We start from the raw sequence: 15,811 nt of genomic DNA, 5'->3' as shown, positions 1-15,811 counted from the left end.
TTTTTCTGACTATTCAAACTCCACACATGAGTTTTAAAAATAATGCAGGAAGGCCGGTTCGGCTGGTGAAGACTAAACCATTGAAATCTATGCTTCCATTTCGTCCCGTTTTGCGGCCGTGAAAAACGGGACAAAGACACGCCCATCTGTTAGCCCTCAGGCGCGCTCACACGGGCGACTACAATATTGGTTGGAGAAACTAGGATATCACGCTTGCAATCTTGCCACTTCTACTGCGAGTACGATACGTTTTGATAACGCATAGCAAATATAGCCTCACGCGGTTCGCACACGTGGGAAAATCGCAAATGCTGACCATTTATAATGGCGTTGTGCTCACAGGTGGGGGGGGGGGGGAGGGATCTGATTGGTTTTTACAACTCCCATAGAAAATAATGGCTAATTCTTAGCATAATGCAATTGTTTGGCAAGAAAGGCGCATGATGATGGGCATTTTTCACGCACGAATCGGCCAAGAATAGGACACATGGCGAGCAAAAAACCCATCGGGTCCTCATTTTTGTGCGCAGAAATTGCGTGTTTAACTCGCCCGTGTAAATACACCCTGAGATACATAGACGGCGCTGATGATTTGGTAACATTTTAATGACGCGTGACGGACATGATTCCCAGGTTGTAGAGCTCTGGCTCCGCCCTCAGCGCTGATGGTTATGAAACCGCCACATAGAGACGTAATCCTCATTCTATGGCCGGGCTGATTTAGTTCAGGAATGCCCTGTGCGACTGCTGTCTCTGTGCACCACCTGGTGGTCAGAGCTGGTACTGTAGCCTCCTTACACTCGTGATCCGTAGCAGCCCTGGAGCGTCCTCTGTAGATCCCGCTATATAACGAGTTCTTAGGGACCTTTCATATGGGACTGAATTACACCGCAGGACGCAGAACTCCACTGACTGGGGATTCTGAAGCGGGACTGCAGGCGGGTTTGAAGCCATTTTTAACCCCTTAGAGACCGGGCTTTTTTGCTTTTTTCCATTTTTGTTTTTTCCTACTCGCTTTTAAAAAATCGTAGCTCCTTTATTTATCCATCGAAGTCGCTGTATGAGGGCTTGTTTTTTGCGGGACAAGTTGTATTTTTCAATGGCACTATTTATTGTACCATATAATGTACTGAAAAACTTTTTAAAAATTCTTAGCGGAGAGAAATGGGAAAAAAAATGACATTCCACCATCTTTCGGTGCGTCCTGTTTCTACGGCGCACAAACTGCAACAAAAACGACCTGATATTTTTATTCTATGGGTCAGTACGATTACTACGATACCAAACTTAGATAGTTTTTTTTTTTTTGCTGTAGTACTTGTATTTTTTTTTTTAAAGATATTTAATTTTTTTCAATTTTCTGCAGTCATTTTGTGCGCACAATAACTTTTTTATTTTTCTGTCGACGTAGTTGTGCAAGGGCTCAATTTTTGCGGGAGGTCCTGTAGTTTCCGAAAGTATCAATTTGGAATACATACAACTTTTTGATCGCTTTTTATTGCATTTTTTCTGGAAGACAGGGTAACTAAAAAAGTGTATTTCTGGCATTGTTTATTTTTTTTTTTCGGACGACGTTCACCGTGCAGGAAAAATAATGCACTACTTTGATAGATCGGACTTTTACGGACGCGGCGATACCAAATACATATTTTTTAGATTTTTTAGTAATTGATATGGCAAAAGGGGGTGATTTAAACTTTTATAACTTTTTTTTTTTTTTACAATTTAAAAAACTTTATTGATCTTTTTTTTAACTTTACTTTGAAGTCCCCCTGGGGGACTTTAACATGCGATGCTTTGATCGCTCCTGCAGTATGACGTAATGCTATAGCATTACGTCATACTGCTTTTTTACAGGCAGTCTATCAAGCCACCCTGTGTAGATGGCTTGATAGGCAGTCTGTTAAGGCAGCCCTGGGGCCATGACACCTGCACGACTCCCCCGATCTCACTGCGGGGGGGGGCGTGCCGGACCCCCAAACAGCGTTCGGGGGATTTAAATGCCGCTGTCAGAACTGACAGCGGCATTTAAAGGGTTAATAGCCGCGAACGGCCGAGCGCGGCTATTGCCCGTGGGTGTCAGCTGTAATAAACAGCTGATGCCCGCACTGTATGGAGGGAGATCGCGCCGCTACCTCCCTCCATACACGTCCTGCAGCTGCAGGACGTAAAAACACTATAGGGTGGTCACTAAGGGGTTAATCCTGTATCGAAACCCGCAGGTAGCCTACAGAATTGCGTGGTCTATTCCGTCCCGTGTGAAGGGTCCCTTATGGACACAGTCATTGTTTACACCCAGAGGTGGGGAATCCGCTCTGACCTGGTGCTGCTCACACCGCTGAGGGTCTGTCACAATGGTTTAGTGTAGACAAACCTCCATGATCTGCACACATTAGCAACTGCCCTGCCAGCTTGTTCACAAAGTCTGTGCAACATTTCCTAGATCTCTGTTTGCTATCAGTGAACTGGAACATTCTTGATTCTATCCAGATGATAACCTGCCCTCTTCTCACAGCTGAGGGTTTGTTACCGTTGTATCCAGGTACACCATCCTCTCAGCAGCACCTCTCTCCTTGTTACAATGTATCAGTTTGGAGTCCAGGTTGTTTATAACACAGAGGATTGTCTAGAATAGATACATTGTAACAAACCCTCAGCTGTGTGAGCAGGACATTGAATGAATAGATTTTCAGTCTCCAGTTGTTCCATTCACTGATAGCCAGCAGAGATCTTGAAAATTGTAATATATTGATGCTCAGCGCTTTCGGTTATATGGCGGTTCACGGACAGGATCACCCCTTTAGTATCATGTCATTGTTATAATAGTCTTCTGTGATTGGCTGGTTATTCCAGTGGGGGCGTGGCCTCATGCTGATAGCGAGTACTAGGGTGAGGGTCGCCTTAGTCCTTTGCGTCCTTCGCAGTGCTCCAGATTGGGCCCAATGCAGCCTGCGTAGCCCATGGCGTAGGGTATGAAGTTCTGCTCCACCACGCCGTGCACTAGATGAGCCATCGGGCCTTTTGCAAAGATGGCGACGTCTTCTCCTCCGTGCGTCTCTGATTTGAGGGGCACCGCTGATTGGGCCATGTATTTGGCGTCCGCTGCGAATAACAAATTCATCAATTTACTGTGAGAAGAGGCAAGACCAAGCATGATGGGGCCCCGGGGCCACGATGAATCAGAACTTACCTGTATTCATGCCTGTGATGTTTTCTCGCTTCCCTCCTTGTACTTTGAAGCCAGGTCCGTTGCCATAGAGAATGGCGGTGTAGGGCATCCCATCCACTTCACTTTTCTCCAGTGCCAGTCCTGGGGGCAAAGAGGGCACATTACAAGACATCTAATCCACCCTCCTGCACATGCCCCGGACTTGGGTGCTTCCCTTACCTAGTATGGGGTTCCCTCTGGGTGGGTAGCCCCCGAAGGTGAAGACATGGGAGTGGTCAGCAGTAACCAGGGTCAGCGTATCCCGCTCCGAGGTCAGGGTGCCAGCCAGGCCAACAGCTCTGTCCATCTCCACAGCGTCGTGTAGGGCGAAGCTCGCCAGCCCAGCATGGTGGCCGTGGTCGATCCGTCCACCTGGCATTGTGATAGTGTTATTAATGTTACTGCTGCCGTGGGTGGAGCCTCTGATGGCACAGAATGGCGCAGTCACCCCATAAATGCTCCGGTATCTGGCTCACCTTCCACCAGCAGGAAGAAGCCTCTGGGGTTTTTCTGTAGGACTCGGATGGCGACTGCCACCATCTCAGAGAGGGAGGGCTCGGTGGCGGTATTTCTCCCCAGATCATATTGGAGATCTGACGGCTCAAAGAGACCTATAAAGATGGAGGTAGAGCGAGGGGGGAGCAGGGAGGCAGGGCGCAATTACTTATTCTGAGTACGCTGGACTCCCATCATTGCTGCTGGCACATCCTGACTTCGCTACTACTCACCCATCAGATAATCCACCTTTTTTGGGTCGAGCTCCATCAATTGGCTCCTATTCCAGACGTAACGAGAGACCTAGAGCAGAGGATGGTCGATGATGGCGGGCGACTTCTATGTTAGCAGAATGTTATACAATTTTCAGGTTTTCAAACTCTATATAATGCTGAGTAACTGTATTTATACTCCAGTCACATCCAGAGCTGCAGTCACTATTCTGCCTTTTCTGATCTCTTCTACTCTGGTCACATCACATTTCTAATACTCCAGTCACATTCTGAGCTGCAGTCACTAATCTGCTGTTACATCATCTGCCATACTCCAGTCACATCCAGAGCTGCAGTCACTAGTCTGCTGTTACATCATCTGCCATACTCCAGTCACATCCAGAGCTGCAGTCACTATTCTGCTGTTACATCACCTGCCATACTTCAGTCACATCCAATGTTGCATTCACTGTTCTGGTGTTATATTATCTCTTCTACTCCAGTCACATCCAGAGCAGCAGCCAATATTCTAACAGGTTATATATTGACATCACCAGCTGTCACATGTGCAGCTGCCTTATAATGTGACGAGATCCATACCCTCACAACAAGCCTCAGATCATGTCTTGTACCCCAATCACATCCAGAGCTGCAGTCACGATTCTGCTATTACATCATCTCTTACACTTTAGTCACATCCAGAGCTGTAGTCACTGTTCTGACATTACATCATCTTTCCTACTCCAGTCACATCCAGAGCTGCAGTCATTATTCTGCTGTTATATCACCCCTCATACTCTAGTCACATCCAGAGCTGTAACCTATTCACAATTAAGCTGGTTTCCCGTGATTGGAGAGCTGTACATTGTGATTTGATGATTGTTCGCTCCTGCCAATATCAGCGGGTTTGGCTGATGTTCATCTTATGTGTGTGGGCACCTTCAGGGCAGAGCTGTTTGGTCATGTGATTGGCAGCAGGTTTGCGATAATCTGCTGGCTGATCCAACCTTGGATGCAGCTCTGGATGTAACTGGAGTAGAAGATGTAATTGCAGAGCACTCATTATACTTCTGCCTTATTACGTCATAGACCAAATTTTCAGCATTTCTGCCCTTTAACCCTTTTCGCACCTTGGAGGACGGTTTCTTGTTGTACCAGACATCCACTAAGTTCTGCCCGTCCAGCCTTGTGCCCCTAGCCTTGGCATCCTTGGGGTATTCTACGTCGGCGCTGCCGTTCGGGTACATGTATTTTCTGCCTCCGCCCAGAATCACCTGCGCAAAGAGGAAGTGAAGACATTCCAGCACGAGACAACCACCATAGACTGCTCCCCCCATCATCACATCTGTGGCCCCGGGGCCCCTCACCTCTATGTCTGGTATGTTGTTAACCAGTTGCCAAGCAATATCCTTGCAGCCCAGGCGGATGGCGTCTGGGGGCATGTCGGCATCAGAATACCAGTCACGATCCGGGCTTTGGGCATATGCTGCAGCTGGCGTGGCGTGATTGATCCTGGTGGTGGTTACCACCCCCACCGACTTCCCTGAAAGGTAATATAGTGACATCACGAGCTTTATAATGTGACGAGCCACACCCTGACAACCGATCTCATATCATGTCTGAGAAGTTGTCAGCTCCGCCCCTTGGCGATGACATCACTGATATAATGACATGTGATCAGACCTGACATCCGCACACCTTATAATACAGCAATTACTGCTGACAACCAGGCCTCATATCATGTCTGAGAGGTAGTCACAGCCCCACCCCCTGGTGATGACATCACTGATATAATGGCATGTGATCAGACATGAGATCCGCACACCTTATACTGTAGTGACATCATCTATTACTGCTGATAACCAGGCCTCATATGTCTGAGAGGTAGTCACAGCCCCGCCCCCTGGTGATGACATCACTGATATGACATATGATCAGACATGAGATCCGCACACCTTATAATACAGTGACATCATCCATTACTGCTGACAACCAGGCCTCATATCATGTCTGAGAGGTAGTCACAGCCCTACCCCCTAGTGATGACATCATTGATATAATGAGGTAGTCACAGCCCTACCCCCTAGTGATGACATCATTGATATAATGAGGTAGTCACAGACCTATCCTCTGGTGATGACATCACTGATATAATGAGGCATTCACAGCCCCACCCCCTAGTGATGACATCACTGATATAACGAGGTAGTCACAGCCCCACCCCCTAGTGATGACACCATGGATATAATGAGGTAGTCACAGCCCCGCCCCCTGGTGATGACATCATTGATATAATGAGGTAGTCACAGCCCTATCCTCTGGTGATGACATCACTGATATAATAAGGTAGTCACAGCCCTGCCCCGTGTTATGGTGAAGCCACCGGTAGATATGTGGCACGCACCTGCTGCCTTCGCCCACTTCAGGATGGAGTCCACCTCGTTGCCTTTGCACGTCTTACAGGACCCCAGTTTGGTGGCGGCGCTAAACCCCAGGATTCCCTTATTGGTCTTCACACCAGTCAGGAAGGCGGTGGCCGTTCCGGCGCTGTCTGGCACCTGGGAGTCTGTATTATACGTCTGTGGATGATAAAAATGGCGCAATAGCGTGTTAGCCAGAAAAATCTATGTGATGTTAGAGGGGCTCGGGATAGCTCATCGGATTAGTGGGGATCTGAGTACCGACACCCGCTGTCTGGAGACCGCTGTGTTTGGACAACTGCCCGGCCTCTTTATTGTATACCAGGCACAGCCCCGTACGTTGCCTAGTGGTGTTGCCGGGTATTGCAACTCAATCCCATTCATTTGAATGGGATAGATTTGCCCATGAGGCCAATGAATGTGATATCACAGGCCTGAGAGGCCATGACACTCGCAAGAGCACTGCGGTCCCTTCAAACAGCTGATCTCCGGGGGGTCATGCGTGTTGGTCCCCCACCAATCTGATGTAGACCATCGATATCTTAGACCCTAACAGCCCCTTTATATTCTCTTGTATGCTTGTACATAAGATTACCTTACATTGGTAATTCTCCTGACCCCAAGAGCTCACAATCTAATCTCCTCACACAATGTAAATGTATCACTCCCGTCATCCCTGACCCCAGGAGCTAACAGTCATATCACATGCAGTACCAGTCTCCCTGCTGCGCCCCCTAGTGTTCCGCCCTTGCAGTTCTTTACAACTTTCCCACCTTAGACAGCGCCACGTAGGGGAATTTGTCCATCTCGAGGCGGCTGTTTTCGCCAGGTTCGCCGTTCATTTGTCCCTTCAGGATGCGGGCGGCGGTGATCGTGGGGATCCCCATTCCTGCCGCGACAAAACCGACCACAATCATTATTGGAGTTCAGACATGGCGCAAACTGTTAACACTACAGTAAATGAGCTGCATGTGAATGGGAGCCGCAGTGCCTATGGGGCCCCTGTGTACCAGGTACAGGCCTGGAGGGCCCTTACTAACCACCGCAATGTGTCAAACTACATTAGAGTATCTGTGCCACCTGGTGGTCACTGCTGGCATTACATCAGTATGTTCGGGATCTTCATTCCTACACACGGCGATGCGTCTGCACTGCGGCTCAGTGATGGATCGCAGCTTCTGCAGTAGCGCCACCATATATAGAACAGCTGAGAATCCGCCTCTGAGCCGCAGGGGAACTTGCTGGGAACTATACTTATATCTGCCAGAGGGAGAAGGAGACTGACTGGGACCTTACTATGGACTATATTTATGAACAGGCATGGAGGCTCTAGTACCTTGTTGTACCACCTCTAGCTTGGATACAAGATATTAGTGTGACAATGTTGTGGGGCTCCTGTGACCCCCTTATGTGTGCGGCCGAGCATTATCCTGCTGGAAGCCGCCATGAGAGGAACACATGTGGCTGCAGGATGTCCTGAACATATCGCTGAGCGGTCATTGTCCCTCGTACCACTACTAGGGGGGACTGACTGTTGTATGCGGTGCCCCCCAGACCATCACACCAGTAGGGGGCAGTGTGCCGCTCCACAACCAAGACAGGATTGAGGCGCTCACCCCGAGGTTTCCGAACACGAACATGGCCGCCGCCAGCACCGAAACTAACCCTGGACACATCGCTGAAGACAACCCGGTTCCCCTCCATAGTGTCCAGTTCCATCGTTAACGACATCACTACAAGCGGAGGCTACAGCGGGTGTCAGAGGCCAAACATGTAATGGGGGCCGTGAGACCAAATCTCCTTTAGCCAAGTGCCTGGAAATGGTTCCGACAGACACAGGGGAGTAACGATGGCGCCCCCTGTCTCTGGATGGGGGACAACGGAACAGTTGAACTGCTTGTGCTTGTCAGACGATCAGATGCTCCTCCCTACTGGTGGTCTGTAGGGGGCATCCTGAGCCCGGTCACCTTGTGTGCCCTCACACATCCACTGGTCCCAACACCCCCTAACAGTTGGGTCAGAACGGCCGGTGGGGGACAATTCATTGATACGACCATCCCGCTTCTCACACCCCAATAATGCGCCCCTCTCTGGTAACAGGGTGAAATCTGCGTCGTAGAGGCATCTAGTGGCCAACAAGCTCTACACAAGCGGAAGAAGAGGTCACTACACACAAGGAGCCTCCGAGAGCCTCTTATAGGCCATGGGGGGGGGGAGCTACTTTTAGGGCCTCCGGTGACAAGTCCGTTCATCTAATCACCACAACTCCCATCATCTGTATATCTGCCTGCAGTCGGGTTTTACAGCTTCTTCTGGGGGTCGGATGTTTTTTGTTACAAAGAATGTATCTCTCTGACAGCGTCTGTCATCGTCCATATCCGCTTTCACTATGTTGCTCTTTCTGCCACCTGGTTCTCCCTCTTTCAGTTCTTCCTGGCAGCCAGTCACAGAGAGATGTCCCTCCCCTTTACATTCCAGACTGAGCCAATGCCTGCAGTGTGTCAGCGACTCGCTCTGTATTTGGGTCAGGCCAGAGCCTTCACCCTTCGGAGAAATGGTCGTGGGAATCAGTGCATAGTGCAACATATAGTGCACTGCTCCGTGCAGACACTGAACCAGCAGGGGGCGGCAGAGAGATGTGAAACCAGCAGGTTTGGGACTACAATAAATGATACAATATCCCGTAAAGTCACTAATTACAGATGAGCGGCTGCTGTGACACATTGTGACGAGGCGGTGATGCCCGCCGTCCTCCCCACCCTGGATGCTGACGCCTATTAGCTGACACCTAATGAGGCTCGCTGTCTACTCAGCCACTTTTGCAACAATCCAGAATTTCTTGATCCAAATATGCAAATAAAAGTGTTCGAGGAGGCGGAGCCAAGACTGCGCAATATTGAGAAATCTTCAAAACTGGCCTTACACCCCGTATCATCAGCTGTGCAGTGTGGGGTCAGTGTGTGCCGCCTGTGTGGGGGTGCATTCACACGGGCGATGCTGGTCTGAGAAACGCGGAGCGATATCGCACTTGCAAACGCGCAATTTTTGCAGCACTGCAACATGCGATTTTCATGTGCAAGAAACTTGCTCATATAAATAGACCCATTGAAAACGGCGGCTTCTATTTCCGTGCGAGTTTTATGCGAACCGCGATGGACAGAACTCGTACGAGAAACCCGTCCGTGCGAACGCACTGAAGCGCTCATTCACACGGCCGGCTTCAGTGTAAGGGCTGCTGTGCAGAGGATGACGTGATGGCGCTCTGAGTAGACCGCGATCGCGTGCTTTCGTGCTCGCGCTTCTTACTGCACATTTTTGCACAGCCAGGCCTGTTCATGGAGGCGCCGGAGACGCCCGCACGTGTTTTTGTCACGGTTTGCGGCGGTGAAAATCACGGCTGCAAAACATAACGAAACTCAAGCATTTGTTCTCCCCAGCGGGATTCTCGCGCGTCGTCCCTGCGGACTTGTCATTTTCGCACACAGATTTTCTACCTATCTTCCTGCTTTACGTTTTTACCGTCACGCAATAGCGCAAAATTTAAATGGTAAAAATGTTTTGTACCGCCACAGTGGCGAGCGGATTTGCGCACGCTCCAGTCTGTTTTAGCTCCAACACCACAAATTCGTGCAGATGAACGCATGTAATGCGCCGCACAAATACGCCGGATGAACGGCTCTGGGGCTGCATTCGTGCGCAGAATTCGCCCGATGTATTAACCCATTGTTTCCCATGACTTCATCTACAGGGGCGGTCTTCCTCTTACGCCAATAGTGCGAGACGGAAACTGAAGCAAGTCCTATTTTCGCGTGGTTCACACTCGAGCGCAGGACTTGCAATGTGCGCCGTCTGGCATGTCGTGCGGCGCGCGGATGGGGATTCCGTACGTGATGCGATGGGAGATTAGTTTATGCAGACGGGCAATTTTGTTGCCAGATTTCTGTGCGCCTTTCAATGGGACCTTAACAGACATGGCATGGCGCCCGCCTACGGCGCGATGTGCGTGCGATGTCATGTGACATCTCCCGTTTAAGTCAATGGGAAACACTTGCGATCCTCCTCCGCTCATGAGATTCGCCGTTTTTACAGAAGTGATGCGAAGCGGTTTTGAATAAAAAATGCCTCGCATTGGCGTGAAAAACACGTATTGGTAAGCGCCATATTGGGTTGAGCTCCTCGGCGTGATATCGCGCTCACCCGTGTCCCCTTACTAGGAGCCTCTCAGCGCGGAGCGACCTATCACTGGTTGTTCCGGAGGTGGTGAGACAGAAGGGTTAATAGCAGTGGAGTCGCTATGGGGGTCCTGCTGTCTGAGGGCCCCTCTGCCATACAAGGAGACCCCAGTATTATACATGACTGGCCACTTCCTAATTTTTGGGGGGCTTGTTTATAGTTCTGCGTCCAGGAGTAAATTGCCGCCCTCGCCGCCTCTGGACGCGACCGTCTACCCACCGTCTCCCAGGAACAGGATGAGGTTTCGGGCTCGGTTCATGTTCAGCCTCTGCAGTCTCAGGGCTTCTTCCAGGGTCTGACGGCCGAGGTCTCTCCAGTACTTTGGATCCTTTTCTGCATCTGCGACAGGAAGAACAGTCAGAGGGACAAGGAGTCACGTGTGATGAGCAGTGAGACCCAGGCAACTCCTGACCGTGGCATTGGTCGCTGCTACCCAATCGTACGCCCAGATAACTGCCCGCTGGCATCCCTCTCCTCAGCCACAGCAGCACAGAGGAGCTAGAATCCCAGAGCTCCATAGAGCACTATGTAACCTATCTTGTACTGATCCTGGCTTATACTCTAGTCACATCCAGAGCTGCAGTCACAATACTGCTGGCTCTCAGGCTCTGTGTGTATAGAGCATCCTCTGCTGTGCTGCATTGTAGGAGATGTAGTGTATGCACCGGGGGTTGGATTATAGAAGACGTCTAGTAGGTTTCTGCACAGCAGTCATTAGTTCCTACCGGCAGCTAGAATCGTGGATGCAGCTCTGGATGTGACTCGTGTATAAGACAATATACTGGCAGAATTGTGACTGCAGCTTTGGATGCAATTGGAGTATAAGATAGGATGTCACAGCAGGATAGTACCTTTCACTCTGGATGTAAATGAAGTATAGCACATGATGTAACGCCAGAATTATGACTGCAGCTTTGGCTGGAACCAGAGCATAAAACATGATGTAGCAGCAAAATAGTGATTGCAGCTCTGGATGTGATTGGAGCATGCAGCATTATGTAACAACAGACTAGTGATTTCAGTTCTGGGTGTGACTGGAGTATAAGATATGATGTAACAGCAGAATTGTAACTAAGGTGGTGAATAAGGCTGGAGTATAAAACATGAGGTAAGAAGTATGCAGCTCTGGATGTGACTGGAGTATAAGCAGGTTACAAAAGCAGAAAAGTGATTGCAGCTCTGGATGTGACTGCTTTTATAACCTGTCTTTTAATACTCCAGAGTGGTGTTTGCAGCTCTGGATGTGACTGGAGTATAAGGCAGGATGTAGCTGCGGAATTATTACTGCAGCTTTGGATTTAATGGCAGAAGAGTGACAGCAGTTCTGCCTGATGTACAGTATGAGGCATTATGTAAGGGCAGAATTGTGATTACAGCTCTTCATGTGACTGAAGTAGAAAACAGAATATTGATTGCAGCTCTGGATGTGACTGGAGTCTAAGGGCTTAAACAGACGAATGTATGCGTAATTATGCTCGCTGCAACGGAGCGTATTGGGAGATGGCAGTAAGCAGGCTGATACACTGTGTCAGCGCATGTTACTGTAATTTTTGCGCTTGAAATGGCAGTTCGCACGCGGTCCGCCTTCGCGGAATAGAATGGCACTTTAACGCCAAATTAGAGCCGGCTGCCATTTTTCCCCCTGTGCTTCACGCAGCGTCGCTCCCTCCCCCTCCCTGTTTTTAAGCTGCCATAGACTTCTATGGCAGCTTTCTGCAGAACACAGAGAAACATAAGGTAAGGAGTATCTTTTCTCACTCGCTGAATTTGCCCGCGAGAAACACGTTTGTGAGAACAGACGCAATGAGATCAATCGCCATGCTTCGTCACATTTTATGGGCGAGAATTTCACTCGCGCAAAAACGTTTGTCTGTTGAAGCCCTTAGACAGGATATAACAGCAGAATACCGATCGCAGCTCTGGATGTGACTGGAGTATAAGACAGGTTATAAAAGCAGAAAAGTGACTGCAGCTCTGGATGTGACTGGAGTATAAGACAGGTTATAAAAGCAGAGTGGTGATTGCAGCTCTGGATGTGACTGGAGTATAAGACAGGTTATAAAAGCAGAGTGGTGATTGCAGCTTTGGATGTGACTGGGGTATAAGATAGGTTATAAAAGCAAAGTGGTGATTGCAGCTTTGGATGTGACTGGGGTATAAGATAGGTTATAAAAGCAAAGTGGTGATTGCAGCTCTGGATATGACTGGAGTATAAAACAGGTTATAAAAGCAGAAAAGTGATTGCAGCTCTGGATGTGACTGGAGTATAAGACAGGTTGTAAAAGCAGAGTGGTGATTGCAGCTCTGGATGTGACTGGATTAGAAGACAGGTTCTAAAAGCAGAGTGGTGATTGCAGCTTTGTATGTGACTGGGGTATAAAACAGGTTATAAAAGCAGAGTGGTGATTGCAGCTCTGGATGTGACTAGAGTATAAGACAGGTTATAAAAGCAGAGTGGTGATTGCAGCTCTGGATGTGACTGGAGTATAAGACAGGTTATAAAAGCAGAGTCGTGATTACAGCTCTGGATGTGACTGGGGTATAAGACAGGTTATAAAAGCAGAGTGGTGATTGCAGCTTTGTATGTGACTGGAGTATGAGATATGCTGTAACTGAGGATCAGTATAGGAAGATTATACAGTGATGTTCTGCTTTGGCACATATATGCAGATGGCATATAAAGCCCTGTGTAACCGCCACCAGCACTCACCTGGGATTGTGCCAGGCACTTCCAGCCTCACCAGGTGCAGCAGTGATACCCACACTAAGACTGTCTTCATGGCTTTAATATCTGCTGTGGCCCCGGGCCCCTGTATGGTCTTAGCCTGTAGTTCTATGCCCAGTTATGGGGCTCAGAATCTTATTACTTGGCACTGCCAGTTGTGGTGCCCTCTGCTCCTGTAGGATGGCTTACGTGTGCCAGTAAAGCTTATATGTGGCTGGCCGCCCTCGCGCTTCCCAGGGCGGGGGCATTTTGGCATCAGGACTTATTTTCTACCATTTCTTGGTTGCATCATTGGAGCCTGCAGCGTGAGAGCCGGCCCAACCCGTACCTGAGCCGGGGGTTCTGCCCCATCCCTGCATCATGAGATGGCACTAGTCCCTGCATTTCCGTTCCTCGACATTTTCAAGATCCCTGCTTGCTTTTAACCACTGGAAATAGTGTTGCTTACAACCTCGCAGCTGAGGGTTTGTTACAGTGTATCAGTACAGACAATCCTCTGTCTGAGGCGACGTTCACATTTCTGTTATAGAACATAAGAAAGATGAAAGATGGCGCGCTGGATCCGCCAAAATGAGAGAAACCGCTGTCGCTTTGCAAGAAACGGCATGTCTGCAGCTCTAGATGTGACTAGAGCAGTGTTTCCCAACTCCAGTCCTCAGGAACCGCCAACAGGTCATGTTTTCAGGATTTCCTCAGTGTTGCACAGGTGATGTAATTATTGTCGGTCCTCAGACATTGCCACAGGTGTTCTTACCATAGGATATCCTGAAAACATGACCTGTTGGCGGTCCCTGAGGACTGGAGTTGGGGAACACGGCACTAGAGTATAAGAGATTATAGAACAGCAAAATAGTGACTGCAGCTCTGGATGTGACTGGAGTATGAGAGATAATCTAACAGAAGAATAGTGACTGCCGCTCTGGATGTGACTGGAGTATGAGAGACAATCTAACAGAAGAATAGTGATTGCAGCTCTGGCTGTGACTGGAGTATGAGATAATCTAACAGAAGAATAGTGACTGCAGCTTTGGATGTGACTGGAGTATGAGAGATAATTTAACAGAAGAATAGTGATTGCAGCTCTGGATGTGACTGGAGTATGAGAGATAATCTAACAGAAGATTAGCGACTGCAGCTTTGGATGTGACTGGAGTATGAGAGATAATCTAACAGAAGAATGGTGACTGCAGCTCTGGATGTGACTGGAGTATGAGAGATAATCTAACAGAAGAATGGTGACTGCAGCTCTGGATGTGACTGGAGTATGAGAGATAATCTAACAGAAGAATAGTGATTGCAGCTCTGGATGTGACTGGAGTATGAGAGATAATCTAACAGAAAAATAGCAACTGCAGCTCTGGATGTGACTGGAGTATGAGTTTGATTATGTAACATCAGAATAGCTACTGCAGCTCTGGATGTGACTCAGGTATGAGTGATGACATAACAACAATGTAGTGATTGCAGCTCTTTATGTGACTGGTGCGTACAGCATGATGTAACGGCAGGATAGTAATTGACAATATGGGGTTCGTCCATTCCGACCTCCAGCATTTCCCTGGATAGAATAGCGCAGCATAATGTGCTTTTCATCTGTTATCTTACACCGGATCTGTGCTGGAGGCTTTGAATGGAACCTCTGATGCAGATGTGATTGGGGCCTCACCTCGCATAGGATTGTGTAGACTGGATACAATTGTAACAAACCTTCAGCTGTGACCATAAATAGGTCAGGGTGAATGTGCAGGCTCTGAATGCAAATATAAACGTTCTGATTCACTGACAGCAAGCGGAAATGGGAAGAAAATGAAACAGTCTATTAGAAACTTGAAGAATGATTTATTTAATATGGAACTGGACACCGGCCCTTTAAGGAGCAGCTGTGCTGTGACAGGAGTGGTTATCCGATGCTGCTGCCGGCAGGTGATGTTACAGAGGAGTACCAGCTGTTGGGAAGTCTCTGCCTAGATCTGCACCCCCCTCCATGATGCCTCTTGTTGCCTGGCACTCACTCTAAGTGCTGCCAACGCTGAGCCCTTCCATCATCCCACACAGCTAGATAATTGCTGCTCACAGTCGTGCCGCCATGTGCAGCGGATGATTGACAGGAGGCACAATGTTCTCAGCGCTGTCGATCGACACATGCTGGATAATGAGACTTCTCCTTTACTCCTCCTGTCACTTTCTACAGGATCGTTTCTAGGCAGCGGATGTTGGGAGTAGTAGCCTAGAAGTCATATCGAAACCCCAGATGAGAGGAAGCCAGCACCCCTAGTGGCCAAATACAATCATCATATGAGAACAGAATAGCAGGGTGCCCCTAGTGGTCAAATAGAATCCCCAGATGAGGAAAGAACAGCAGGGCGCCCCTAGTTGTCACATACAATTCCCAGATGAGAGAACAGTAGGGTGCCCCTAGTGGTCATATACAACCTTCAGAGGACAAGAGAGCAGCAGGGTTCCCCTAGTGGTCAGATAGAATTCATGGTTGAGCGGAGAACAGCAGGGCACATCAAGT

General features: G+C 48.8%; 1 protein-coding gene across 1 annotated transcript; it reads right to left on the bottom strand.

Moving 5' to 3' along the window:
- Positions 1–1,686: 1,686 nt before the first annotated feature.
- Positions 1,687–13,489, bottom strand: LOC136631842 (alkaline phosphatase, tissue-nonspecific isozyme-like). Its single transcript, XM_066606268.1, has 11 exons — positions 13,279–13,489; positions 10,788–10,907; positions 7,109–7,224; positions 6,320–6,494; positions 5,283–5,458; positions 5,046–5,189; positions 3,937–4,006; positions 3,685–3,819; positions 3,389–3,580; positions 3,191–3,310; positions 1,687–3,102 (listed from the first exon to the last, which is right to left on the bottom strand). Exons 1-11 carry the CDS (start codon positions 13,346–13,348, stop codon positions 2,885–2,887), a joined length of 1,536 nt encoding a protein of 511 aa, XP_066462365.1. The 5' UTR covers positions 13,349–13,489; the 3' UTR covers positions 1,687–2,884.
- Between the last annotated feature and the right edge of the window lie 2,322 nt (positions 13,490–15,811).

The sequence above is a fragment of the Eleutherodactylus coqui genome, chromosome 6 (genome assembly GCF_035609145.1).
Source record: "Eleutherodactylus coqui strain aEleCoq1 chromosome 6, aEleCoq1.hap1, whole genome shotgun sequence".
NCBI lineage: Eukaryota > Metazoa > Chordata > Amphibia > Anura > Eleutherodactylidae > Eleutherodactylus > Eleutherodactylus coqui.
The sequence above is the reverse complement of the archived record's forward strand: the minus strand, read 5'-3'. Positions and strand labels throughout refer to the sequence as shown.